This window comes from Myripristis murdjan, chromosome 6, assembly GCF_902150065.1.
Source record: "Myripristis murdjan chromosome 6, fMyrMur1.1, whole genome shotgun sequence".
Taxonomy (NCBI): Eukaryota; Metazoa; Chordata; class Actinopteri; order Holocentriformes; family Holocentridae; genus Myripristis; species Myripristis murdjan.
In genome coordinates, this window is record NC_043985.1 from 5,620,255 (window position 1) to 5,647,183 (window position 26,929).

Sequence of the window (26,929 nt, forward strand, 5' to 3'; positions counted from 1 at the left end):
TGAGGAGTTTAACTTCAGGGGGAAATGTGTTGTTTTATTGCAGGATTCCTCTTAAGATATGGAAACTGAAATATATGCAGTCTTTCACTGCTGAGCATTTCCAGTTGTTAGTTGTTATGAGGTTCACAAAATGTGAACGCACCAAAGCAGGAATAAGAAGTCAGTACAGTAAACCAGACAGCAATAGCATAACTCCAATTATGCATTATCTTGTTTTCACTTCACTTCATTTCAAAAAGCCATGGTGGTCAAGCTAAGAATATGGACGTCTACTCTTCTGTTTCCTCCCAGCCATCCAGACCTGTGTGAGCCTGCTGAGGCTGGGCCGGCCAGCGCCACACCGCGAAGCCCGACAGAAGCGCCGGGAGCAGCGTCTGAGGCAGCAGGCAGAGCAGGAGGAGCTGGAGCTCAGGATGAGGGAGCTGCAGACGGCCAACGAGGCCAAGCAGCTCGAGCTGGAGGCCATGAGGAAGGTTAGGACTGAAAACATTCCCAAATCCTCACAGTTCCAGTCAGCTGTCTTTATCACGCAGCCCCTTCTAGGTGAAACCTTGAGCTGGTCAGAAACCTAGTACATGGTTATTAACTTCCAATATAATAAACTGCATTAGCAACATTCAGTTTGGGAGGAACTCTGGGTTGTTTAGAAACCTCTGATCATATCAATAGTGCTTACCGATAAGCAGGTTTTTCCAGAAAGCTGAGTGACTGAGGAAATGTTTTTTTCCTTAACATGAGTACACCTGAAATACAAGTATATGTGTTATTATGTTTGAGTGAGTAAGAGCCAGGGAAAATCCCATCCAGGATCTAATAACTTACAAATTGTTAATGACTAACGAACTGGATGAAGGGAATTTTCCCTGAAAGAAATTTGTTTTCGTGGGTGAGACATAGAACAATGCCGCTCTTAAAATCTTACAGCTCAATCAATTTAAAAATGGGAGGAAAGGGGCAGCATGGTGGTGAGGTGGTTAGGAAGGTTGCCCTTTAACTGGATAAGTGGATGTTGAAGCCAGAAGTGTCCTGAAGCAAAACGCATTCTTCCCAAGTTGTTTCGGAGGGAACAAACCTGCGTACACGTCTTCATCACAGTTGCTCTGAAGCCTGGCTCAGACGAGAAGATTCAAGTCCTGCCTGCGTAAAGCAGTTCAGATCCGAGGCATCCCATCTGGTGTGAACTCCAGGCAATGGGACAAAGATGGCTGTCACAAGATCACACAGTACTTCATTATGCGATTCAACAACATTTTACCATTAACTTAACCCTCCCACTTCCTTCATCTCCGGGTCCCACTGACCTGCTCCCTTTCCGCTCAGGGTCCCACTGACCCCGAGACGAAGGAAGCGGGAGGGTTAAACTAGGTACCTTGCTACATAGTACAGAGGCCACTGTTTACATTTACTTTACATTAATTGTATTTTAAACCCTCATTACAAGGATAAGCAAGAAAAAATAGGAAATTTTTCAGTTGAATTTAATTTCTAATTGCATATTATGGGTTGATCCAGGCTCATCGCCATTTGAACAGATTTATATGTGCTGTTTGCAACAACAAAAATGAAGCCAGTGTAGTCAGGAACGTTGTTGATACAAACTGTCTGGTACCTAAGTGGGAACTGCTAAAGGTGACATCTCTCCCAGTGTCTTTCTCAGAATTCAGTCTCGGTGAGTCTTGGTCTGCCTCACATTACACCTGACCAGCTAAGACAGTCAAATCCTGAAACATGTCAGATAAAAATTGTTGGATCAAAAGGCCAGTGTTTGATATTGTGTGTTTTTCCGTCCCCACCCCACCGTCCATCATAACCAGTCCAGATTGAAATCAGCCGGCCTCTAGCTGGCCCTGTACTCGCTGAATTTCTTTACAGAGCTTAAGCGTACAATGTAAGTGCAGCATGATAGCAGAAACAAATCAGTCCATAGTGCAGCTAAGTCATTCTCGAATAACTGAATACTTATGGAGGTAAATCATAAGTAGACCCTTTGGGTTTTCATTATGCTCTAGTAGGTGAAAGATCTGCAAGGAAATTGCGGGCAAGATAGCGATGAACTGACAGCTGTGCCGTGCCTTTGCCTCTGCTGCACCTGCTTTATTAAAGCTGGTAATGATTTGCCTTTTCACCCAGACAGGTGTCACGCCAAGTTTAACACAGCCCTGCATCACAAGCACAGGACTTTACACCCCATATCATATAGCATGTCATATATCAAACCACATCACTATATACCATAGTGCATCATATAAACATACACCACACTACATCCAGACACCTCCAAACAGTGATGTTGTCATCACTGTAGTTACAGCACTATTGATGGCATGGGAACGGCAGTTTGCCAAGTTCAGGAGGTTATGTAAGAAGCTTCCTCTCAGCTAACAGCACACTTAAAATGACAATGTGTCAACTGAGATCACTGTGTTTAACTTTAGAGCCCTTATAAATAACACCAGGCTCAATACTATGTAGACCACAAAGCTGGTTTCAGTTGGTTACAAAGACATAAAGGGCTGCATACCAGCGCCTAACAAAGCAGGTCATCAAAAAACCGTCTGATGGCAGAAAACCAATTTTCAGTTTCCACCCTCCACGTGCTCATGACTGTCAATAAAAGATTAGCCCCACCTTGTGGCCTCAGTCTAATGAATAGTCTCATCCATTCCGTTGAGAAGAATGTGGATTGTTCCATCCAGGGAAAGGGAAGGGGTAGAGGCACCAAGCTTGTTTTTCCGGTTAATGTCCCTAATTGAAACTGCTTGTTGATTGTTAAAATGCAGTGACTGCATGGGATCCACAAACAGCAGTTATGAAAGGGGGTGGGGGTGGGGGTGGGGGGTCCTCTGCTACCAGCTTGTCATTCCACTTAATAGGAGGTGTCAGTTTCACATGAATTAAGGAACTTGATGCTACTTGATGTTACTACTGGCTGATATAAATTATTAGTTCCTCTATAAATTATATTGCTGCTGCTGTTGGATTTGGAGACGTTAGCTGTAAAAGAGAAAAAACAAAAGCATTATTTTCAGTGCGGACACATTTAGTCTTGTCTTTAGTCTGTGAAAACCTTGTATCTCTAAAATCTAAACTTTTCAGGAAATTAGAAAAATATGCCTTGTTTTTAGCTTGATGGCTGTATTTTTGACATTCCATGGTGGATTTTGAAAGCACAGAGGAGAATGTACTCCTTTAAATGAAGCATGAAAACCACTAAAACCGGAATTACAAGGTCTTCACACAACACAAAATGTATATGGGTAATTCTTCAATTAAGGTAACTTTTGACTTCTTAAATTGTAAGAAAATACAACTTGTAGAAACATATTTTTATCCATCTGAATATTGCTTTTATTTTCTCAGGAATTCATTCTTGTGGATGGTTGTGACCATTTATTTCAGATATATTAATATATTTATAGGTTTTTCCAAGATGTCAGGACAAAACGTCATTACCATCACATCATCAAATAGTGAATTATTTTTCAAAACAACATGAAAATATGGTGTTTTTAAAACATTGCATGTAATTTCAAACATTAATTTTGACTAAGCTGTGCTGAGAATGATTTTTATTTCATTTTAAACATATTTATAGGAGTTGTTTGTTCTGATATTTCAATATTATGTTAGATGCTACTCTGACAATTAAATTTATGCTTTCAGTACATTAATAATTTATATATTTTTTGGATAAAATGTTAAGAAAAAATGTTAAATTCTCACAAATACAAAATAAATATATAGAAATTATTTAATAAATTTGTTTTTCTCAAAAAATATGTGCTGTGTTGGTAATGACTGTGTGTTGCGGTAATGACAAAATGTTTTGGTAATGACATTTGATACAAACAGCTAATGTAAAAATGAATCAAATCCACCTTTTGAAATAGAAAATGTTTATTACCTTGTTACAAAACAGTTAACGTTAATGTTTTTGACCTTTGCACAGTTGTTTTTGGTGCCATGTTGAATTAACTGTAGCCTATTAAGAGAAAATGTATGAATTTATTTTAAATGACACGTGAGGCCTTTATAAAATATTCAGACATAATATTTATGAATTGGTGCAGAAAAATGTTATTCAATAATGTTATGTAACACAGCTGTTATTTTAAAATTTTAACACATATTATCCTTGGGGTTAAACCTCCAGAAAATCACACACACACACACACACACACACACACACACACACACACACAGACAAAGACAGACACATATGTTTTATAGAAGCCAGGGCCCAAATTGACCGCATCTAAAACCCCAGTGTCAAAATAGTCAAAATGTGTACTAGACATTGATAATACAGTACAGGCCAAAAGTTTGGACACACCTTCTCATTCAATGCGTTTTCTTTATTTTCATGACTATTTACATTGTAGATTCTCACTGAAGGAATCAAAACTATGAATGAACACATGTGGAGTTATGTACTTAACAAAAAAAGGTGAAATAACTGAAAACATGTTTTATATTCTAGTTTCTTCAAAATAGCCACCCTTTGCTCTGATTACTGCTTTGCACACTCTTGGCATTCTCTCGATGAGCTTCAAGAGGTACTCACCTGAAATGGTTTTCACTTCACAGGTGTGCCTTATCAGGGTTAATTAGTGGAATTTCTTGCTTTATCAATGGGGTTGGGACCATCAGTTGTGTTGTGCAGAAGTCAGGTTACTACACAGCCGACAGCCCTATTGGACAACTGTTAAAATTCATATTATGGCAAGAACCAATCAGCTAACTAAAGAAAAACGAGTGGCCATCATTACTTTAAGAAATGAAGGTCAGTCAGTCCGGAAAATTGCAAAAACTTTAAATGTGTCCCCAAGTGGAGTCGCAAAAACCATCAAGCGCTACAACGAAACTGGCACACATGAGGACCGACCCAGGAAAGGAAGACCAAGAGTCACCTCTGCTTCTGAGGACATGTTCATCCGAGTCACCAGCCTCAGAAATCGCAAGTTAACAGCAGCTCAGATCAGAGACCAGATAAATGGCACACAGAGTTCTAGCAGCAGACCCATCTCTAGAACAACTGTTAAGAGGAGACTGCGCCAATCAGGCCTTCATGGTCAAATAGCTGCTAGGAAACCACTGCTAAGGAGAGGCAACAAGCAGAAGAGATTTGTTTGGGCCAAGAAACACAAGCAATGGACATTAGACCAGTGGAAATCTGTGCTTTGGTCTGATGAGTCCAAATTTGAGATCTTTGGTTCCAACCGCCGTGTCTTTTTGAGACGCAGAAAAGGTGAACGGATGGATTCCACATGCCTGGTTCCCACTGTAAAGCATGGAGGAGGAGGTGTGATGGTGTGGGGGCTGTTTTGCTGGTGACACTGTTGGGGATTTATTCAAAATTGAACCATTTCAGGTGACTACCTCTTGAAGCTCATCGAGAGAATGCCAAGAGTGTGCAAAACAGTAATCAGAGCAAAGGGTGGCTATTTTGAAGAAACTAGAATATAAAACATGTTTTGAGTTATTTCACCTTTTTTTGTTAAGTACATAACTCCACGTGTTCATTCATAGTTTTGATTCCTTCAGTGAGAATCTACAATGTAAATAGTCATGAAAATAAAGAAAACGCATTGAATGAGGTGTGTCCAAACTTTTGGCCTGTACTGTATATCTGTGAATTTTATCTTTACTCATTTATCTCCATTAAATAAGGAAAAATCATTGAGTATGAGGCAAGAAAAAAAAAGAAATGTCATTACCACCACAGTTTGTCTTTACCATCACAGCTTATTGTGTGGTGGTAATGACGTGTGATGGTAATGACATTTCTTACTTTCCTGGTAAAAAATAGCTCATTGTATGACTTTGCAAGGCTAACCCAACAGCTAGCATAAAATGCACTCTAGTTACACACAAACAGAGCAAATTTTCATAAAACTACACTAAAATAACAACATTGAAGCTTATTTGGTAATGACGTGTAATAAACATACTCTACTGTCACCCTATATAAATCTTGAATTTACTTACACTTCTGATGATCAAAATGTCAAACTTTCCTCTTGACAGCCATGTGCTCATCTGCCTCTTCACATATGCAGATGAGTGAAGTGAACTGATTTTGGAAAAACTTAATTATTCTGTGATTTGTTCAAAGTGATGGTAATGACCACAGTACTTAGGGACAGCCATATTTTGTTTGAGAAAACCCACATATGGCACATTAAAATGAAATATCTATGTGAAATGTATTTATTCAACTTGTTTTGAAGAATTATAATGTAAAAATTTAGTTATTTTTAAACTTTTTTTCACTTTATAACATAGTTGAAGTACCACACTCTGGGCTAGGGACATGGCCAAAGCACTGAAAATTTGACATAAAACACATTTAAAAAAGTATAAAAATACATGACAAAGAGACAATAAAAAAAGTTCAGGGTTAATTTTATTGCTACTTAGCAAATGTGACAAAACCTAATATGATTTTAATTTTTTTCATGAAATTTTAGGCCAGGGACTGAAAAGTTACCCAAATTGAAGAATTACCCATATATAGGAGTTAACGGGTTTCACAGATGCGCAGTACAGCGCAGCGGTACTGTGAATGTGGTGGCCATCAGCGCCAGTTGTGGCAAAGGTTGAGACGCAGCACCAACTGGTTGAACTAGCACACATCACATAATAACACACAGTGACACTGAGGACGAGGACGACTACTGGTTTGACTGGGGCAACAGTTTCCCTTTGTCTGACACGACACTGCTCTCCCCTGAATACACAATCTGCCATTGAGGTACAAGTCATTGTCTCGCATACTCGACTGCATGAATGCATATGCATGTACGCACACACACACACACACACACACACACACACACACACACTGGCACACAGAGGACCATCTCCAGTGAACCCTGGGCTCACACAAACACAATAGGCTCTCTGTCCCGGCTGGCATCTCCACACTAACCTGCTATGAGGGGTGTGTTTTACAGTCTGCAGGCGATTCGCAGCTGGGTGACAGGAGTCAGCACGGGGTTAATGGGACCGCTGCACCTCCTGGTTCAGCTCATTTGCTTAAGGATATATATATATATATATATATATTTTTTTTTTTTTTTTTTTTTTTTTTTTCTTTGTGGCATAACTGCTTTTTTGGACTCGGAAGGGATGGCATTCAGTAAAGGCTGTGTCCAGGATTCAAACCCATGACACAAGACAAAAGTGATAATTATCTAACAAACAGAATCTTAACAACTGACTGTTGTTCTAAGGCTTATCTGTCCTCAAAATTTCAGACATACTGACTAAAAGGGGAAAAATGTAAACTCCTTGGCAGAGATAATAATAACATTAAAGACTGAGTTATTTTTAATTTGTAATGTAGGCAATTTGGTTTTAATGGTAGTTATGAGTGGTAAAGTGGTTATGAGTTACCTGTTCCCTGCACACGCCTCATCCCCAACAGGACCACAATGGAAATAAACCCTTGTGGCTTTATTTTGTAATCTTGACTATTCGTTTTATGCAAGCACTCCCAGCCCTGGAAGAGTTGGTGGTTTTTAAACAGTAAAATCAAACAAGAAATGTAATCATGATGTGAAAACATTATGAAATACAGTATAAATATGTAGTTCATAATGTATGTTTCAGAGCTATTACAGGGGACCAGAGCCCAGTGCCCTGTGAGCCCTTTGATTCTTCTTCCTGTCCAACCTTTTAAAAGTACATGAAGCTGCACTTTTTTTTTTTTTTTTTTTTTTTTGGTAGTTTTAATGTTTTGAGAGTGTTTAAATATCACAGTAACATAAAGTAAAAAAATTGTAAAAAGTACCAGGAGTATTGAATAGAATCATGAAAAAATAAGATAAATAAGTTGATTTAAATAAAATAAAACAATAGCTAAAATATAACAGTAATAGTAGAGTAGTAAAAGCAGTAAAAAGCAATAGAACTGCACGCCAGGTACTGGGATAGTAGAGATTTAATTAGTTATTTTTGTTTGTATTCTGTGTATAGACTTGTGTTATTATAGACTGCCTATGGACTACTAATGTCATAGAGTTGGGATGCAAACATAGTGCTTACTATACAGAAGTGTAGCAGCTCTTCATAACCAACCCGCTCATTCTCCTGACTGTCCCCTTTGTTCTCTGTGACTGAGAAGGCTGGCCTGATAGGGAGCTGTCGTCTGACGAAAGTGAAATGAAAGTCATCTCTCCTGTCAGCCACCACCCTGGCACCACTGTTCAGAGTGCGGTCAGGACCCGAGAAGCACCACTGGAGCTGCTGCTTTGATTTTATTTGACCCCATAGGGTGTCAGTGAGTTAAGGAACATAACTGAGAGAGTCATCTCCTGGGAAAACAGCCAAGTACATATCATTTGATATCTCTGCTTTTTGTTCCAAGGCGTGTGTATGTTGCCTTTTTAGAAGGTTATCTTTGTCACCACATCCATTGTAAAGGTCAAGAAAGGGATTATTGTCTTCAGGTCTTTCAAGTAACCTGCAGATATCTGTGCTTTGACTTCTCTCTCTCCATGTTTGACTCAGCCTTCTCCCAAGTCATGGAGATATTTGGGGACCTCAGCCTGGTCAGTCCTCATGTTCACCCTCAGCTTGTGCTGCTGAATGAGAGGGTAGAGGGCTGACATCTGGAGGCAAGCTTTGACTATTTGAGCCCTGAATGCTCTTTTTACAACTGGGAGTGTTTGTCTTGGGTCACTAGATCTTATTCCAGATGATCAACCTGCTCAAATGAAAAATGGCCTGGAGCGTGGTAGACAGTCCAGGGGCCAGTTTTTCAAAGATATCCTTCAGGAGAAAAGTGATGCGATTGGATTAAATCTGAAAATTGTTTTTTTCCAAAAGAGTTTCAAATCCTAAAGATGTGGACCTGGATTTTATAATCCAGTCCAACCTTTAATCAGGGTTTCAAAAATCTGGATAAATTTACTGACAAAAATCAGGATAATTTTGATGCCATCTAGAGGGCTGCAGTTAGAGTGAAAAATAATGGCAAAAATAGTGGCAAAATAATTTCACATACTTTAACTCAAAACACTGAAGAATACCAGTGTGAGTGGTGAGACTGACTGATAAAATCTTGTAGTTATTTCAGTGAAGTTTGTAGTCGTGGTTCCCAATTTCATAGTGTCTGTTTGTTCTTAGCAAGAAATATTATTTTAGCAGTGACAGTGTCCTATATTCACTCTCACTTCCTCCTCAGAACTTGTGTGTCATTTTACTTCGAGAAATAATTGCATCAGAATTTGCTATTTAAAGATATCAAGATAACCATCGCTTCCTCCCAGATCTTCTTACTGAAATGAACTGAATGTGGTAAATTCCCCCGACTTAAATTGCATGGTTATCAATTACAAGATAAAAGTAAACGCTTCGTGTTTACTGACAAAAAGATAATTGGTTTGACCACCATCTGTGTTTGTGGTGGCCAGGCCTTGGAGGAGGCAGCAGCCAATGCAGCAGAGGAGGAGCGAAGGCGTCTGCAGACCCAAACCGAACTCCAGGACCGCTACAGGATGGACCTGGAGCGCGAGAAAATGGTATGTCAGTCGTCTTTATCTGCCACTGAGCGCCCTGTGAGGGAGGAAGTATACCCAAAAGCACACAAGTAAGAGTTAATAGTCAAGTCAAAAGCAGTGGAACATCAATATAATACTAAATAAGGTAGTTTTCTTTATTAAATCATACATATAATGTTAAATACAGTATATCCTATTTTGTTCATAAGCAGTGTTCCCTATGTTATATATTAACTTTTACAGGTCCAGTTGAAGTCCCCTTTTATTCTTCGTTGTGATCATGTGACTTGTTAGCTTGACATTATAGAGTAAAAAGTGTACATTTGTTCTGAAATGTAATTGTGTAACTGCAGTACTGTTATAACTGACAGTTTAGTTCATGTGAAGGTAAAACTGAAACAGCGGGTGAGTTATTATATTTCTGTACCGTCTTCAGTAGAAATGTAATAATTTCCTCTATTTGCTTTTGCATGGATTATCTCACTCTGATAGGGTCAGCTGTGTGATTCCAGCTGGTCAGGTACACTAATGGTGACTAACTGTGAGGCTCTTTTGTTAAATACATTCACCAAAGAGCACATGGCATGCTACCACACCTCTGATGGTAAGACATCATGAATCTGTGGTTAAATATCTGATTGTGCCTGCCAGTATGTCGTCATGTCCTGTCAGAGTAAGTCAGAGTAAGATGACGTTATTTGTCTGTCACTGAGATGCTGACTAATTTCCCTTTCTGAGGTCAGCCCCCGTTTGTGTTCGAGGAAGCGATGGCATGGGTTACTTCCTGTCTTATTCAAGGGAATAGTATATTCAACAAGCCTCATACAAGTTAAAGTGTTAGTAGTGACTAATGAAGCATAAGCATACTTAAAAACATATCCAGCCTTTCCATGTCGTCCTTTTTTACCTGTGATGATGGAGAAGGAGACAACAGCTCATGGATTCAGGACCACTGAACACTGAACACTTTTACATTCATATTAATCCCTTAGAGGAAAAAATGTTTCTTAATTAATGGTGCTCATGTGAAGGGTGGGGGGGCTAAAAATATTAATACATCTTTATAAAATGTATTGAAAACAACAACAATACTGGTGTTAAAATGTATTTAATTCAAATGCATGCATTTTATTTTTCAAATACCGAAAAATACCACATATGATAATAATATTCCCGTAAGTGTCAATGCCAGTAGAATCAAGAATATTGTATTGCAATGTTTTGAATGTGATTATACATGAAAATCAAAAAAGCTGTTGTTGCCCACTGCTGCAGTCACATTCACACCAGCTGAGAGCCACAGAAAGCGCATACATCAGGAGCGAACAGTCGACTCCTCAAAGGCGTTGCTGATGTGTATTGCATTGCGCTGTATTTCCTGGTTCGACAGGTACGGCAGCGGATGGAGGAGCAGGTGGCCCAGAAGTCCAGTGAGCTGGAGCAGTATCTGCAGCGGGTCCGAGAGCTGGAGGACATGTACCGTCAGCTGGAGGACGCTCTGGAGGATGAGAGGCGCGCCAGGCAGGACGAGGAGACGGTCCGCAAGCTGCAGGCACGGTCAGTCAACAAAGAGCGGACCTGCACAGGCTTTGCAGCGGCATCATAAAACTGGTAGCATGGCTGGGTCGCGGTCTCTGTGCACCAGGTCACTAGCCTCCAGAAGGACAAGTCTTGAAAATGAGAGCTCGTACTCAGGCAGAGAAGACCACCAAGTTCATAATATGAGTCAACAATAGGATCTCTATTTATATGTACATAAAGGTACATGTGGGGTATGATGGACCCCTGTGCAGGCTTACATATGAAAACCACACCCAAAGGACAACATGTACAGGATACAGACATGCAAAACCACCAATGTATTTTATATAATAGTGTTTAAAAAATCACTAGAAATTGAATCAGGACATCTCATGTGGGATGGGCCACTAACTTGACATGACAACATAAAATTCTATCATTTGAACCCTTGTTATTGCGGAGGACGTTCGACCAAAGTCTCATTCATTTGCCAAACATTTCACTGATGAGGGCTCCATCAAGCACAGAGTTGGCTCCTGTTTTTGTTAGACACACAGCCAGACACAGGACTTATAGTTCCTTCTGAGCGCCACATTTCCTCCCTCGTCCTTCCTTCCTCTTTGCTGACATGAGCTTTTCCACATCATATACTGAAAGACCAGTTGTGAATGTGTCAGCACCATTCTACTTACCACAGTGCTCTGTACGTGTCCCCTTTCAGAGCGATCAGTCCCTCATCCTGAAGTATTTAACACAACCCATTTGGTGCATGCTTTCAACCTTTTATTGCCATGCTAAATCCATTGCGCCGTCTAATGCTTTCACAGTTGGAGGATCAGGGAGATGCAGGCAAGTTAGCACAGTGGTATGTAACAGGAGAGAGGAGCTGACTGTTAACCACGCAGATGTGTTGGTGTGTAACACCCACGCTGAATTTGTCTGTTCTCATCAACTGTTTCTTGTAGGTGCCAGCAGATTCTTTTTGTACTCAGCATGCCACATTTGTGAATGACAGACTCCTTTTCTTAAAACTACAGTGCATTATTGCAGTATGGTGCCAACTGTTGAAACAGCCAGATTTGTTTGATTGCTTATTTATATAATATTCTTTCAGCAAATGTTCAGTTATACAGAGAACTATATTGAGATTAGTTGTGGAAAATGCGATAAATTCTGCATTGGGCAAAGCATCCTACATCACATGCAAAAGCATACAGTTCTTGCAAAACTCTTCAAACTCTTTTAAAAAACTCTTTTAATAAAGTTTTGTCATACATATACAAACACACAGACACAGAGGTATCCGAACGTGTAAAAAATGGATGTGTATTCTGAACATATCACACTATTAATACAGATATGGAGAGAAAGCTTTTTTTTCCTCAAAATGTTCTACTGTAACATTGGAACATTATAACAACAAAGTTAAGCAACACAGTACAGAAAAAAACCAAAACATTTGTGCTAGAAAAAAAAAACAGAAAAAATGTTCTTTTTTTTCTTTTCTTTTTTAAAAAATATTTTTGTGAAATTCGAGCTACAGAGAAGCTCTGAAACACTGAATCAAGGCTGTAAAAAAGGAATGCACATTATGTGTGCACGCTGGCATGATGCCCTACACGTGACACTAATGACAATAATATTTAATAGGCGTAGTCTTCCACTTGTGGCTCCATACTTCATCATGTCTGTGTGGAGCAGGTTACTGGAGGAGGAGGCGGCCAAGAGGGCGGAGCTGGAGCAGATCCACCTGCAGCAGCAGCAGGCCATATCAGAGACGGAGGCTGAGAAACAGGAGCTGGAGAAAGAGCGTCTGGCTAAGGAGAACGCCCTGCAGGCCGCCATGACGCAACTGGAGAAACTGGAGAGCGAGCGGCAGGGGGCGCTGGAGCAGTACCAGGTCAGAGGACGGCTGAAGCTGCAGCACCAGTCACACAAGTAGCAGTAGTGGAAGTTAAATGAAAGTATTAAAGTATTAGCTGTAAAATGTAGATGAGCTTGAAAAGTAAAAGTAGTCATTGTTGGTTTCAGAGTGTCAAATTATTGATGCATTTATTTTAATCATGTAGATCCATCCATATACTGGCGGCTCACAGTGCATGACATTTGATGACCATATTGAATATTTGCACATAAGAGCATATTCAGCCAAACAACTTCAACCTAAGACCATCAAATGAATGTAGCACAGTGAAAAGAGGAACAAAAATGTCTTCGAGTAAAATTAGCAAGACTCAAGAAACTGTGTCAAGAAGCTGTGAATGACATCATTTCTGTATTGAAAACTAGTCCTTGATGTAGGGAGTTAGGTGCTATTAAGTAGATGAATAAATCCACATTGCATGCATTGTGACCTATCACAAACATTATAATTAGGTTATAGTAAAACTGAGGGTGTTATAATGTGTCTGTTGCCCATGCATTTCCACGGAGCATGGTGTTGACACAGTAGTACCTTCCATGACCAAACAGTGTCAGTATATGACTGCTGGATGGGATATGGTAGAGGAACATGCTTGGCACCTCCCATTATTGGTTAATAAATGAATACCAACAAGCATACTACATTATACTATCAGTACACAGCCTTGCTTGTATTTTCCAGTTAATAGTAAAGTTTGTTTTGTCTTTGTGTGTGCTTGTGTGTCTGCTGTGAGTTAGACAGTGATGAAGAAGCTGGAAGATGCAGCCAACAACACCAGGACCTGGAAGCACAAGGTGGCCCATCATGAGGGCTTGATACGGCTCATTCAGCCAGGTAACAAATACACGCCACCTCTCCCCCAGGGTGGAGTTTGACTCCTTCTTTCAGTGTGTGTATGTTTGTTCAATGTCTGTGTGCATGCAGACACACATACAAGCACAACCTCTGCAGGTCTCGCCCACATACTTGCGTCCATGGCCACACCGATTTTGGTTACAAAATTATTTTAACATATTATTTTACTCTCTTCACCATGATTAGAATCATATTTGTTAACAGTGCAAGTAAATCTACGATAGATAGATAGATATACTTTGATTCCAAACTGGGAAATTCTTAACGAGGCAGATACTGCAGGAGGATAAAGTGAAACAGTATCATTCTCTCAAGATGGTCTATAGCTACTGATCATGTAATAACAGCTAAATTATGTAGCAACATGTCAAAAGTATCAAAAATGCAATGAAACCTGTTAATGTATCCTTGTGCAACAATAAAATGATGGAATAACATTATTACAGTAACCATCAATAATTACCTCATAACAGGGATAACGTAATTTAGCCTTATGATGTAATAACTTAAAGCAATAAAGACATGCCTTGTAAGAATGAAAAGAATGCCGATATTACTCACATTGTTCTGGCATCAATCTGTATTATTATATTGCCAGTTAGAATGTGTTACCACCCTTTATGATGTGACAGGATTATTGCATTATCCTGGGATTTATTACATGAACAGATTTGATTTCTGATCAGTTTTATTTGTGATTCCTTCTGCCAACATTTTGCACTCTGCACTCTCTGCAGTTAGAATATAATGCCGGTCTAATATAGGCCTAAGGAAATAAAAGAGAGACGATCCGGTAGGGACTGATGATCAGAGCAGAGCAGATCTGCTGTGAGGTGATGAACCGATGAGGACCAGGTGAGCCTGATCGCTGAGGCAGAGCAGGTGTGGATCACTGCAGGGCGGCAGAACAGACTGTCAGAAAAACAAATACAGAGAAACACAAACACACCAACAGAACTCAGACAAAGAGCAGCAGAGCTGTCACTCACATCGCTTCATGATGGTTTTGTGGTCATTCAGTCTGAGTTTCTCAGAGCACCACATTACATCTTGTTGAGTTGTGCCCACAATTTCTCTGAAGCTACAAGCAGACTCTTGGCTTGGATAAATTTAACCCTATAAAGCCTGAACCGTGAAAGAATTGGCAGAAAATTCCAATTTTTTGAAATTGAACCCTTTATTTAGTCCTATAACAAAATATATAAAAAACAAAAAAAAATCAAAAAATATGTTATTACACGACCTTTCTGGTATATGATATATGATATGTACTTGAAGTGCCAATGGTATGGTCCAGGGTGAACAGGGGAAGTGTTCAAAGGTATACAACAGTATTTTGGTCAAGTATTGATTAAACTGAAAACAAAAAACGGAATTGAAAATGTGTATCATATATGATACAAATGGCTTTATAGGGTTAATGGTAGTTTCTCTTTACTAATTACAATTAGAGTTCATTAGGAAGTAAATATGAAAAAACAACAGGGCTTATTTGATAGATTCTTATTTAGCCTCAACTAACCATGTTCTCCGAGCTGCTTCAGTGCAGGCAAGAGAAAACCACAAATGCAGTTAATATGAAGAATATTTTTACTACATGCATACTTAATGAATAAAATCGCAATCTAGCCAAATTCCTTTGGTGAACAATAAACACAGTCAGGTGAAACCGACTTGGTGTCCAACCCACAGCAGCGTTTGAATTGTACATCAGGCTTTGTGAAGCCTTTATTATTGATTGGCTTTTAAATATTGAGATGTCATGAGAAACAAAAAAAGCAACAACATGAAATATTTGAGAGATAAATGGACACTTTATTCCCGCACACAGTACTCCCACCTCTATGTTACAGTCTCTGTAATTTCTCCTCCAGGTTCCAAGGGCCATCAGCTGATCACAAACTGGGGCCCGGCCGCCTTCTCTGAGGCTGAGCTGAGCCGGAGGGAGAAGGAATGGCAGGAGAAGAAGAACGCGCCGACCCAGGCTCAGTAGAGCCTCTGCTGACCCTGAACCACCATCACAGCTGAGGCTCCTAAACAGCTGATTGAACAAAAACAAAGAGGTGATGACAGCTACTGGGACACAAGAGAGCTTCCTGGGAGTTCACTGGTAATTGGATTTTCAGTGGAATCCAAAAACTAAAAATATGAAGACACCAGCTCAAGAAGATATAAAAGTGTCAGTCATTAAAATGTTTTAAATGGGAGATACAACAGTGATTAATAAAAGTGTTTCATTTTAAAGGGGCATTAAGTGATCCAAAATTCAAACCACTCACCGTGCTCTGTAGGTGACCAGTAGAAACTGCAGCAACATTCAAAAGAAGAAGTAATCGTCGAGTTGCTGGTATTGGCATACAGCCCTCTGAATATCTGCAGATATATCACAGTCATTTTGTTTTATGAGGCAGTTTCTTATTGCCCTTTTTAAATTTTTTTTAATGGTGGATCCAAAACGTACCCAGCAGTGTGGGATGAGGTGTGCATTCACTGGATGCATCCTGTGAGTATTTGGAGGGTACAGACAACTCACTAATTCTTCTACTAGTCTGTTTTTACACAAAGTTATCAGTTCTTAGTATTGTACAGCCGGTAAACAGTGGACACAGTCAGATATGTAAAAGCAGACATGGCTAACACCCTGACAGGCTAACAGAAATATGTAATACTTATTTAAATATGGTTTTACTCGTGATTTTAAATGTGTGACTTGTATTGGTGTCTGTGAGCCGGGGGCAAGTGTGTTCCCTGCTATTTTTTCCTCATTTTGTTCCATTTAGCCCCAACTATGGTTGTATCGATGAAGTGCACTACTTTTCAACAGAGCCTGTTGACAAACAAGGGACCACGTGATGACCAGTGAAAACAGCAAAAGTGGTAAGCCACTATTTTAGCTTCAGGCTGTGTTAAGTGTAGTTTGTAGTGTTGAGGGCTTGGCGAGCCGTATCCATACTATTGTATGGGTCTAAGGTCTGTAAAGAATTAACCACTTAAAGTGTTACAAACGACGACTCACATTCCTGTCATTTTTGCTCTTTTTAACTCTTTGGGACTGTTTTCCGTGGAGATTACAAGGGATTTGTGTAAATATTTTAACACCGGTTGTCTTGTTTGTTTTTCACACACTGGGTAACATAGGGCTATAATATTTTCCCCAATTAACAAACCTATGTTGTGAAGAAAATCGCCTGTCTTTAAACACTCGGTCAGAGATTGGGCATTTTGCCAAAGCCTCAGTGGAAACAGGAGTGCTAACCGCAGAACATGTGTGCCATTGCCTTGGGACCATCAGTGCCTTTGATACTGTCATCATTTGTGAACACTGGTTTCTATTTTGTGTTTTTATATGTATGTAGGCCATACAGCTAAAGACTGAACTATGTAATAAAACATGTCGTGAATAACTGGCTTATGCATCTTACCTGTTTATTTGAGTAAACATGACTGTTCTCGTGATTGCACGGTAGTAGGTTGCAACCCTAATTAATATAGCATGTTTCAAAAATGTCATGGAGCACTTTGCACTGATAAAAGGAGGGGTCTGACATCAGACAAAATAAATATACAACCATAAAAGTAAAGGCAGTGAGGGCAGTAATGTAACTGCAGAACAGCTGGTTTACAGCAGTTGTTTTATTGTTGCTTTATTGTTGCTTTAATTACACAGGCATACCATTTCTCCAGAAAAAAAAAAAAAATGCAAACATGTTAGATCCTTTATTAGAACTTGCTGGCAATTTTGGGCACTTGCATCCCCACCAAAATAGGCTGCTCACCAGAGGGCGCCGCAGCACCACAGAACATCACCTCAGCCCTGAGAGTGGGGAGACAGCAGTCTCATATGGCAAAAGGCACGGGGAGCCACACTTACAGTTAAACTGTATATGTTTTATTATTGTGGATCATCTAGGGACAGAATAGTTTCCATTACTTCATTGTCTAGACCCTTGATTTTTCCAAAATAAAGCGGATCTTTGTCTTCTGTCTCCTGTCTGACTGTGGAAGATCCAGGCGAAATCATCAGGAACATATGCCATTGTATAATTTTGTAATGGCCTAAGTGTAATTAAATTGTTGGTCATGAAATGATTTGATAAATATAATTTGTGTGGCCACTGACTGGACGTGAGCAGTTGTTTGGACGGTTGCATTGGTGACGGACTCAGTTCAGCTGCTTGGACATGCAGGAAAGTGTGAGGTGGACTATGAGGGAGTGAAACCTGCCAACTGGCTTGGACAGGATTACTAATTAAATCTCAGAATTTGCTTTTCAATGCGTGGAGCACCAAAGGGGTGAGGTCGAGGCAGTTCAGATTGTGCCAGTGGAGCTGTCAATCACAGGGAAGAATACTAACTGAGTGACTGAGCTGGTATTAGTTGGATTGTCCTGCCCTGTACAGTGAGCTCCACACTCACGGTATTTCAAGCAGATAAAAAGAAGCTCTAGATATTGTAATTTTTTTTTTTTTTTTTTTTTTTTGACGCAGGCCTCACTGTGTGCTTTCATGCAGCAGTTCAAAGTGCCTGTGATTTGGTTCAAAATTTGGGACAAAATTCAGTCTTCATGAATGAGTGCCTCTGCCACAATAGAAAAATATTCTTCCAATGTTATACAAAACAGATCAGTTTGTAAAGCATCTACTTTTAGATCATCCCCCCCCGATAGATCCCCAACAAAGCTAATTCACTCCATCCATCCTCCCTCTGTATCGTGCAACAGTCGTTAATTTGAGTGCGACGGGGCAGACCAAACAAACACACACACACACACAGAAAATGAGTTCCCAAAAATCTGTGGTCCAGATGCGCCCTGCACATACCACAGCTGCACTAACATTGCTTTATGCAACAAGACGGCCTGTCATTAACGCCAAGAGCCGTGCCGGATATACTCTGTCAACCCCCCCCTCCCATCCCTCTCAACCCCCCCTCTGGCCCCCTATAACCCCCAGCAGCGTCTGTATCCCATCATCCCACTCTTTTAAACATCCTCACAATCATCAGCCTGGGGTTATGAGGCTTGTGGCACGCGTGCTGCATTCCTTGGAGGTGATGCGAAACAGAAATGCATTAAATTCCCTATCTGGAATCCATCGCAGGGGGTGCATGTGTGTGAGTGTGTGTGTGTGTGTGTATGAGGTGATGGAGGGAGGAGAAGGTTTGGAAGTAAGGAGAAGGCCAGGTTAAGGAGTCTCACAGGCCCCTCGAGTATCACAGCATCTGAGATACAAAGTGTTTGAAGGCGTCCAAGGAATCCAGAATATATAGGGTTCGAAAGTTGGTGGAATTCTGGGTATTTATGGCAAACGGGGTTCTCGGGAGCCCCGGGGTCTGTGGAGGACTGTGGAGCAGAGGGGGGGCTTTTGGGACAGTAAAATAAAACGTCTGCAGAGCATTTACCCTCCTTCGCAACATCACCTATGACAATTCATGGACCCCAGGGGTGCGATCGGAGCATATTAAGAGTTCAGCAAAGCATCTGGTGAGAGAGTCGACAAAAATAGCATATCCCCGCATCTTCACATTATAGACCTCTTCGGAAGATTAAAAGGTCCCCGGAGAATTTGTGTAAGGGTCAACGATGCTAACAGATGTCCTGTTTCTCCTCATAAAAACGAAAAACACCGAAAGTGAGTCCAGCGCATGTGGGATTAGCGGCGGCAATCCATTTTACACCAGCTAAACGAATGACTGTACTGTACGTGTGGCTCTCGCCTGCCGCTGGAATTTCACCTTTAACCTTCTTTCACCTGCGTGTCAGCTCTCTTGTCCAGCAGCACATGATTCTTCGCATCGCCTGCCTGACATTTCACAACATCACATTAGAGTTGGATTTGTGTAATATGGGACTTAGACCAAATGACTGAAGGTTCTAGTTTAGAGATTTCGTGAGGTTCAAGGGTGCAAGGAGACGGAATTTGGGACAAAGGATCTGGCTCCAATCAGTGCATCTGACTGAGGTTGACTCTGCACCCACAGGAAGGCCGAGCCCGAGGCCGCAGCGGGGAAATCAAACCCATCTTTCTCAATTGTTCGTTCCAAATATAAATATCTTTTGACAATGCAAAGAGCCAAGCTAAAGGTGAGCCGTGTGCCACTCTGACATTTCCCTCATAGGTCAGAGGTTAACATGCAGAGCATGTCAAAGTACATGTACAGACACACACCTAAATCACACACAAATGCATCCTTATCTGAATGCATCCATGCATACACACTCACACTATGTGTGCACATGAACACACAAAAATGCACACGCCAAATTGCATACACAATCACACCCACACACACCTCAATGCAAGCAAGCACACAAATGCACACACTAACACGCATAAATGCTTGCGTGTCCGCGTGTGCACACTCACACACACACACACACACGCACACACAACCTGGTTTATTGTTAGCTGGGCCAAGGTTAAGACAGCGGTGAGAGGTGGCTGGTTGTATTCGTGTTCCCACTCTGTGTGGAATGCCGTACGTGACAAGACAGAAAGGCTTCAAAAGTCTGAGTGTGTCTCATCCTCTTCCTCCCCCACGAACACAAAAGAATGTGTGGCAAGGCGCAAATATAAAACACAAGTGTTTCTGTGGAAAAAAAAAGAAGAAAAATCCTGAAACCCCCATGGACTACGCTGTGCTCTTGCCAGCGCATGAAGTTATTCCTTTTCACTCGAAACCGTCTGACTTGACATGACTGAGCCAAGTTTGGAACTGGCCTCCCACCAGCGCATTGTTTACCGGCATCCTACTTAATTGTACACGAGAACATGAAATCATGCTAAAAATACCCAGGCACAGTGGGCTTCAAGGGAGAGACAAAGAAGTTGACGATTCAGCAAGGCCCTCTTTTGCTGGGTTAAAGGCCAAGCGCTCAATGAGGCGAGCACTAAGGTAGAGTTACCTGCACACTACTGTGTCATCGTTGTGTTTCCTAAACACACACCCACTCTCTTCCTCAGAGGATGAAGCATGTCATCTAGGTAAAATTGCAGCTGCTATTTATGACCAGAGAGTAACACAAATTGCTTTGTTCTCCTGTCAAAAAAGAGATATGACTCAGAGGAGGGAACTGCACCTAATCTTAACTGTCAGGATCCTCTCCAGTGTGGACACTGGACTGGAGCCCAGCCACCCGCCCCACCCACCCCCCCCCCCTCCACCCTCCTTCTGGCAAAGTCAGATTACCAGGATTTATTCTGTATATCCCTTTGATTCAGTGTGATGTCCCCTGGCGATGGATGATGTGTGATAGCTTTGTGGAAGATATGAACGTGTGGTTTTTGCATGCTGATAGCTCGCACGCGCTGACAACGCAGCAAATTATCTCAGAGCCTCTAAAATAAGAGGTGAGCCACTATTCAAAAGGACTGCAATCGATTCTTGTTGTCCAACACAGCTTTATTATATGTGATGAAATGCTCGCTTTCGTCTGACCTCTAATTCCTTAATGAGGACAATGTGACAGTGAGCTGTTGGCTACATTTTTTCAAGATAAACCATCCTCTTCTAACGAAGTGTTATGCAATCATTTAGCTCCAGAGAGTGCCAGGGTCACATTTCAGAGGGTCTAAATCACTGTGCTCTCTGTGGGGAGGCCAGAGTGAGTGATGGCCACTCACCAAAGGGGGAATTTTGCTTGACAGAGTTTTATGTGCCCCAACCGCTATTGATGAGGCATCGGATGAAGACTGCAGCCATGTGGCTGTGCCTCATGTGATGCCTCCGTGATAGCAGACAACTCATGGCCTCTGAATGTGATGGAGCAGGATACGTCATTTGCAATTACAGTGTTAACCATACCAAGATAACTATAGTAAACATGCTATTTTCGAAACACTTTTATGGCCCACTCGAGGGACATCCATCAGCTGGGATTGGAGAAGAAGATGTGGAATAAAGCCTCAAACATCTTGGAAATGTGATCTACATTTGCTATGCTTGTTGCCTTAGTACAAAAATAAAAAATCACAAACAATTCTAGATGGTGATCAATATATCATTGTAATTATGCTGTGGGGGAGCCTTATTCGTTCCCCTTAATGTTTAGTACACAATTCAGAGAGGTGGAACTGATCATCTAGGCGCCAATGTTCTCTTTTTTATTTCTCCTTGGGTTGCCAATAGCCCCCAACACCCGAGATGGTGCTGTTAAGTATTTGCTAACTTGAGATTTCTCGAGTCCCACAATGCTCTGCTGTTTTTCAACAGCCAAACTTAAGAGGATTTCAAAAATTAAGTTAATATGTTTAAAAATCTACCCCAAAATTATCACCAAGAGTAACTATTTCTCTCTATGCTCTCAATTAACTTTTGAAAGAGTCCATCTAGGCTGCACACTTGCAATAGACTGAAATTTGGAAAAGCGTGTTTGTGACTGGAAGGTTGCTGGTTTCAATCCTAGTACCAGCTGGGAAGGTGCTCACCTTTCCCTCATCACCTACTGTCAGTGTGCCCTTGAGCAATGCAGATAACCCCAACCTCTAAAGCTGCAGCCAGCAGTACGGTCCAGCCCTAGATGTGAATGTGACACCGGGGATTGCTAGAAAAGAACAAGCATGCTTAATCCACTTTGCTGAATAAACGAAGGGTGATGAGTGATATCACATCACATTGTTTTAAATAAATAGACAATTTTACCACAATTAACCTTGCACAGATTCATGACATAAGAATGCTCTCCATGTCATTGTTTGTCAGTGTGACTCACTGGTTACATTTTGAGAATAAGAAAATTACTATTCTGAGAACCATTCTGGGTACAATTTAACAGGAATATGTAAATATTTTCCATGTCAATAAGTAAGATTTGCGCTGCACCATTGCACAAAATGACCACAGTATAACTGTGGGGTGCTGATCAAGTCTGATCAATAACAATGTAACAAGAGTTACTCTGCCAGGTGCTGAAACGCTTTGCTCTCAACTTAAAAAATATGTATATATAAGAACTATTATTGAAAATATATATACATATAACTTACTCCTCAGTTGTGTGAAATTGTGGCTTTTTGATTGTGCCAGTTACAGGCCAACAATTCTATCAATGTTGTTGCGATTGCTGCTGGTAATAGAGGTCAATAAAGGTCCTACTTGACTTAATACAACTTTAAGATAATGATAAAAATAATAATCTGCCTTGATGATGTAGAGAAGCTTCCCTGAAACATCATGAATCCATCTACGATACTTGACTGTCAGAATGAACTTTTGTGGTTTCTGCAGCCAGCAAATAAGAAATCGTCATATACAGATATCAAATCCACAAGGGTTCAGAGCACAAACTGTGACATCTGGGTACTTCATCAGTGAGGAAGGCATTCGGTACATTGCCCTGAGGTGACTTGGCAGCATTAGTGAGCATGATACAAGAAATCTGGCGGCTGTCCAGTGGCAGGACTACGGCTGCACCGTGTCCTCCCTGCTATCAGCGTCGAGCTCAAGCCAGCGGCGTTTTGGTTATCAGTCGGCCAGGACTGGCCAGCAAGTGTGCAACTGATTGTACAGATTTGTAAAAATTGTCTCATAGAACACATTTCTGAAGTTAATCCCTCAATCATAATCTCTGTAAGTCTGAAGTCATCATTTTCTCCCTTCCAGAGATGACACAAATGGAGCTTGATAAGAAGAAAAAGGAGACTTTTTAACCATTTTGTGGAATCTGTATATTTGTAGCTAAATATCTGTCAGTATGATTTAATCCTGTGAATTAGCACTGATTGCACCGCTAACATCAACTCTCCAGTCTCATATTCCACAGAGGGGGAATAAACTCAGAAGTGAATGTTACTATCAAATTCAAAATACAAGCAAACTACCTTGGTGTAAAATGTGATTCCTCGTGACTATTCTCATATATCTCCCAACTAACTCCCCAACTTCTTTCCCTTATCAGTCTTAATGCATTTCTCTTCCGTTCTGTTTCCTAATCTTGATTATTGATTAGTTATTGTATATAAAGAATATGGTACATACAGTGGGGTCCAGAGATCTGAGTCCACTCATTGATGAATACTAATTATAAGTCAAATCATTAAGTCAAACAAGATGACTATTCTTTACTACAATGTTTTAAGTCAAAAGTCAAATCTGACTGACCATTCATTTCGCTTCCAGCATCACTGAACTAACCTACATCCACACCACAGCAATCTTTTTCTTCTTCTTTTTTTTTTTAATTGTTAGTTGTGTATAAACCATTTTTTCTGCACATGCAATTCTTCTCTTCACTTCCATGATGGCGCCGGCTCTGACAGCTAGGAGATTTGTGTTGCAGCCATAAAGCCTTTATTGGAAGTGAGGATCCCCGCTGAGGTGTCCATCTCCGAGCCAACTTTCTCTGCCTCTCCTCCTCTTCCTCCTCTTCCTCCAGCTGCTACCAAACCCGGGAGAACATTGTTTTTTCCCAGTGGGCTCCTGAGCATGCCAAAGCCTGCAGGTAGAGCAGGTTAGTTCCTCTGTAGTCATACACAGAGGCCAGGGCTAGTTGGAATTATTTCCATAAATTATAATATGCTACTGCATCAATAAAATGGAAGAAGCCACCAAGGAATTAGTTATTCAATGGCCTGAAAGAGTAACAATAAATAACTTTTATATAGCACTGTGAAAGCCAGAGTAACATAATGCTCTGTGTGAATACGGTGAATGGGCAGAAAACTGAGTGGTGAGTGTGTTACCCCAAATAACAGGCAGGTGGGCAGCAGAGTCCGGCCAGCTGAGGATCAGGATCCACCTGGAACCTCCGACCAACGCTGATGAGAGCTTCCACCTCTGCTTCAAGTAGAGAAAGATTCAGAAAGACTTAGATTTAGCACGATATTGATAGGGAGTTGTTTCCTAAAATGCATGTATTCTAAGTAAAGTGTGATTTCATTAAGCTATGGACCAAAACACAGAGGAGACTGATGGTTTGACATCTGTTTGAACTGTATGGAGAACTGCTGAAGCCCAAACTTCATGTATGTGATAGAAGTTGCCATTTGGTGATCTTCATTCTTACTATCAAGGTGTTAAACCTGTCCTCTGCCAGAGGACACGCTGACTGACTGGCCTGCAATTTCACCTTGAAAAGGCCTTGGACCATCATTAAAAAATAAAATTTAACAAAAGGCACACATAATGTCAATAAAGCTCCAGCAGCTTCTGTTTCTTATGCCAGCGTCTTTGTCCTCAGCCGCTGCAGAGCTGCAGTGAGGTGAGTTCAGCTTCACACCTTCGCCAGCTGGCTGACGTTCCCAGAGCTGCCACAGTCCTGACAGGAAGGAACAAACCACTTCCTGATCGCACTCAGCAGCAATTTGCACTGGACTGACCAGCGGTGAGCTGCTTGTGGCTGTCAAGGCTCGAGGCTACCAGCCACAGTGCAAGGAAGTATTCACAATAAACAGACAAATGAAAGAAGGTGAAGCTAAATGTGCATCAGACAGCATGTGTTTAACATTTTTTTTCACATCACCCTCACAGATTGAAACAAAAGAGTAGGCTGGGGCACTTTGACAGGATGCAGAATTTATTTGTATGCCTTCTTACATAGCTGAATACAAACAGCTAAATGACAGATGTTTTCATCATTGTACAAAAGTGAAACACATGACTCAGCTTTACAAGTTTACATACAACCCCAATTACCCAGGTGACTCAAATCCATCAATTAGGGCCTCAAAGATGTAATGCTTCTACAACAGGCAAACAAAAGGGAGGCCCAGTCATTTGCCAACTGATGTGACTCTAATTCATTGGGCTGAATGTAGGGAAGACCAAAGAGTTAATTACCGATTTCAGGAAGAAAAAGGAGGAGGTCCTCCCTGTGCCAATTAATGGTCAGCAGATAGAAATTGTTGAGTCGTTTACTGATCATATTTATTTATTTATTTAGTTTTTATTGGTTTTTTCATACCTTTTTTTTTAATCTATAGTATCTTTTAGCTTTTAATCATGTCTCAGTGTCTTCTATTTATGTTTTAATGGTTTTTAATCATGTTTCAATGGCCTTGTGTTGAAATCATTATTGTTGTGTTGTGTATTTGAGTACTATGTGCTGGTAAATATAGGCAATATCAAAATCTGCAACATCTGGACTGTAAATATCAGACCAAAAGCCATTCACACTTGCACCTGTTAAGTGCAGAGTATGTTCCAATCACAGCTGAGGTTTAGCACAGCCTCAGGCAAGATGCAATTTCAAGTCCCACAGCTCATCAAGATGACTGACAAGCGTTTGGGGTAGGAGCTTGAAGAACCGAGGCGAACAACAAACTTCCAGCCTCGAGGCCAAAAGTTTCATGTTGTAGATGTATTCAGCTGATGCTTTGATCCTGAGCGTCATGCTCAAGAGCTCTTTGACAAGACACTCCAGCCCTTGTGGGAATGAAACCTGTGATCTTTCATATACGGGAGTGTATGTAACCATTTGGCCAGCCTGCCGTGCCACTGTGGACAGCAGAGAAAACAACAAAATCCATGTTGGAATTCTGCAGAATGATGGGAATGAATTGGGGGTCCTGGGCAATAAATCACTGCCTCCTCATCTGCAATAAAAATAAACCAAAAACACAAATTCTGCAGGGTCACAGATGGAATGATCAAGACTTTGATCTCAAAGCTAAAGTGGGATCTTTCTCTGACCTTTCAGATCAAGTGAGTCACAATGCTGCGGGCGGGGAGCTGGACTCTCCGCACATCCATCACATGACACAAGATTTAGTCTTCATTGGGACTAAAAGTTTTACCCTGCCTCATCCTGCCCTCTAAGTCACACTGACGGGCTCCCAGGGCAGCTGCTGACGGGGCTCTGTGTTTATGCTGTGGGATTCCCATGGCAAACTTCTCAGGACTCACAGGTCCCACTCGGTGTAAATCTGAGACTTGCAGTCTGTCAGTGGGCAGGAATAGTCATATTTGGATGAGATCTTGAGAAAACTAAAGGATAAAGAGTCAACTCTGAACCCAAGTCGTGGAAGGGTCCTTTCTTATCTCATTCAGCGACTCTGCTTACGGCAGCCATGACATAGCCAGTGCCAGTGAGACGACTTTGACAATTTATCGCAAAAATATTGCGAAAGCTCTGTGTTGTTTTATTACTCTCCCAGTCATTTTTACCATATTTCCGAATTAACTTCTT

At 40.9% G+C, this 26,929-nt stretch overlaps 1 protein-coding gene across 1 annotated transcript in view; it reads left to right on the forward strand.

The window, feature by feature from the left end:
- swap70b (switching B cell complex subunit SWAP70b) overlaps positions 1-17,214 on the forward strand; it is a 29,664-nt gene extending 12,450 nt beyond the window's left edge. Inside the window, exons 7-12 of the mRNA XM_030053262.1 lie at positions 292-473; positions 9,420-9,527; positions 10,897-11,063; positions 12,729-12,927; positions 13,689-13,785; positions 15,681-17,214. Coding sequence (XP_029909122.1) covers positions 292-473; positions 9,420-9,527; positions 10,897-11,063; positions 12,729-12,927; positions 13,689-13,785; positions 15,681-15,799 — 872 coding nt within the window. The 3' untranslated portion in view covers positions 15,800-17,214. The remainder of the gene's footprint in view (positions 1-291; positions 474-9,419; positions 9,528-10,896; positions 11,064-12,728; positions 12,928-13,688; positions 13,786-15,680) is intronic.
- Positions 17,215-26,929: the final 9,715 nt, after the last annotated feature.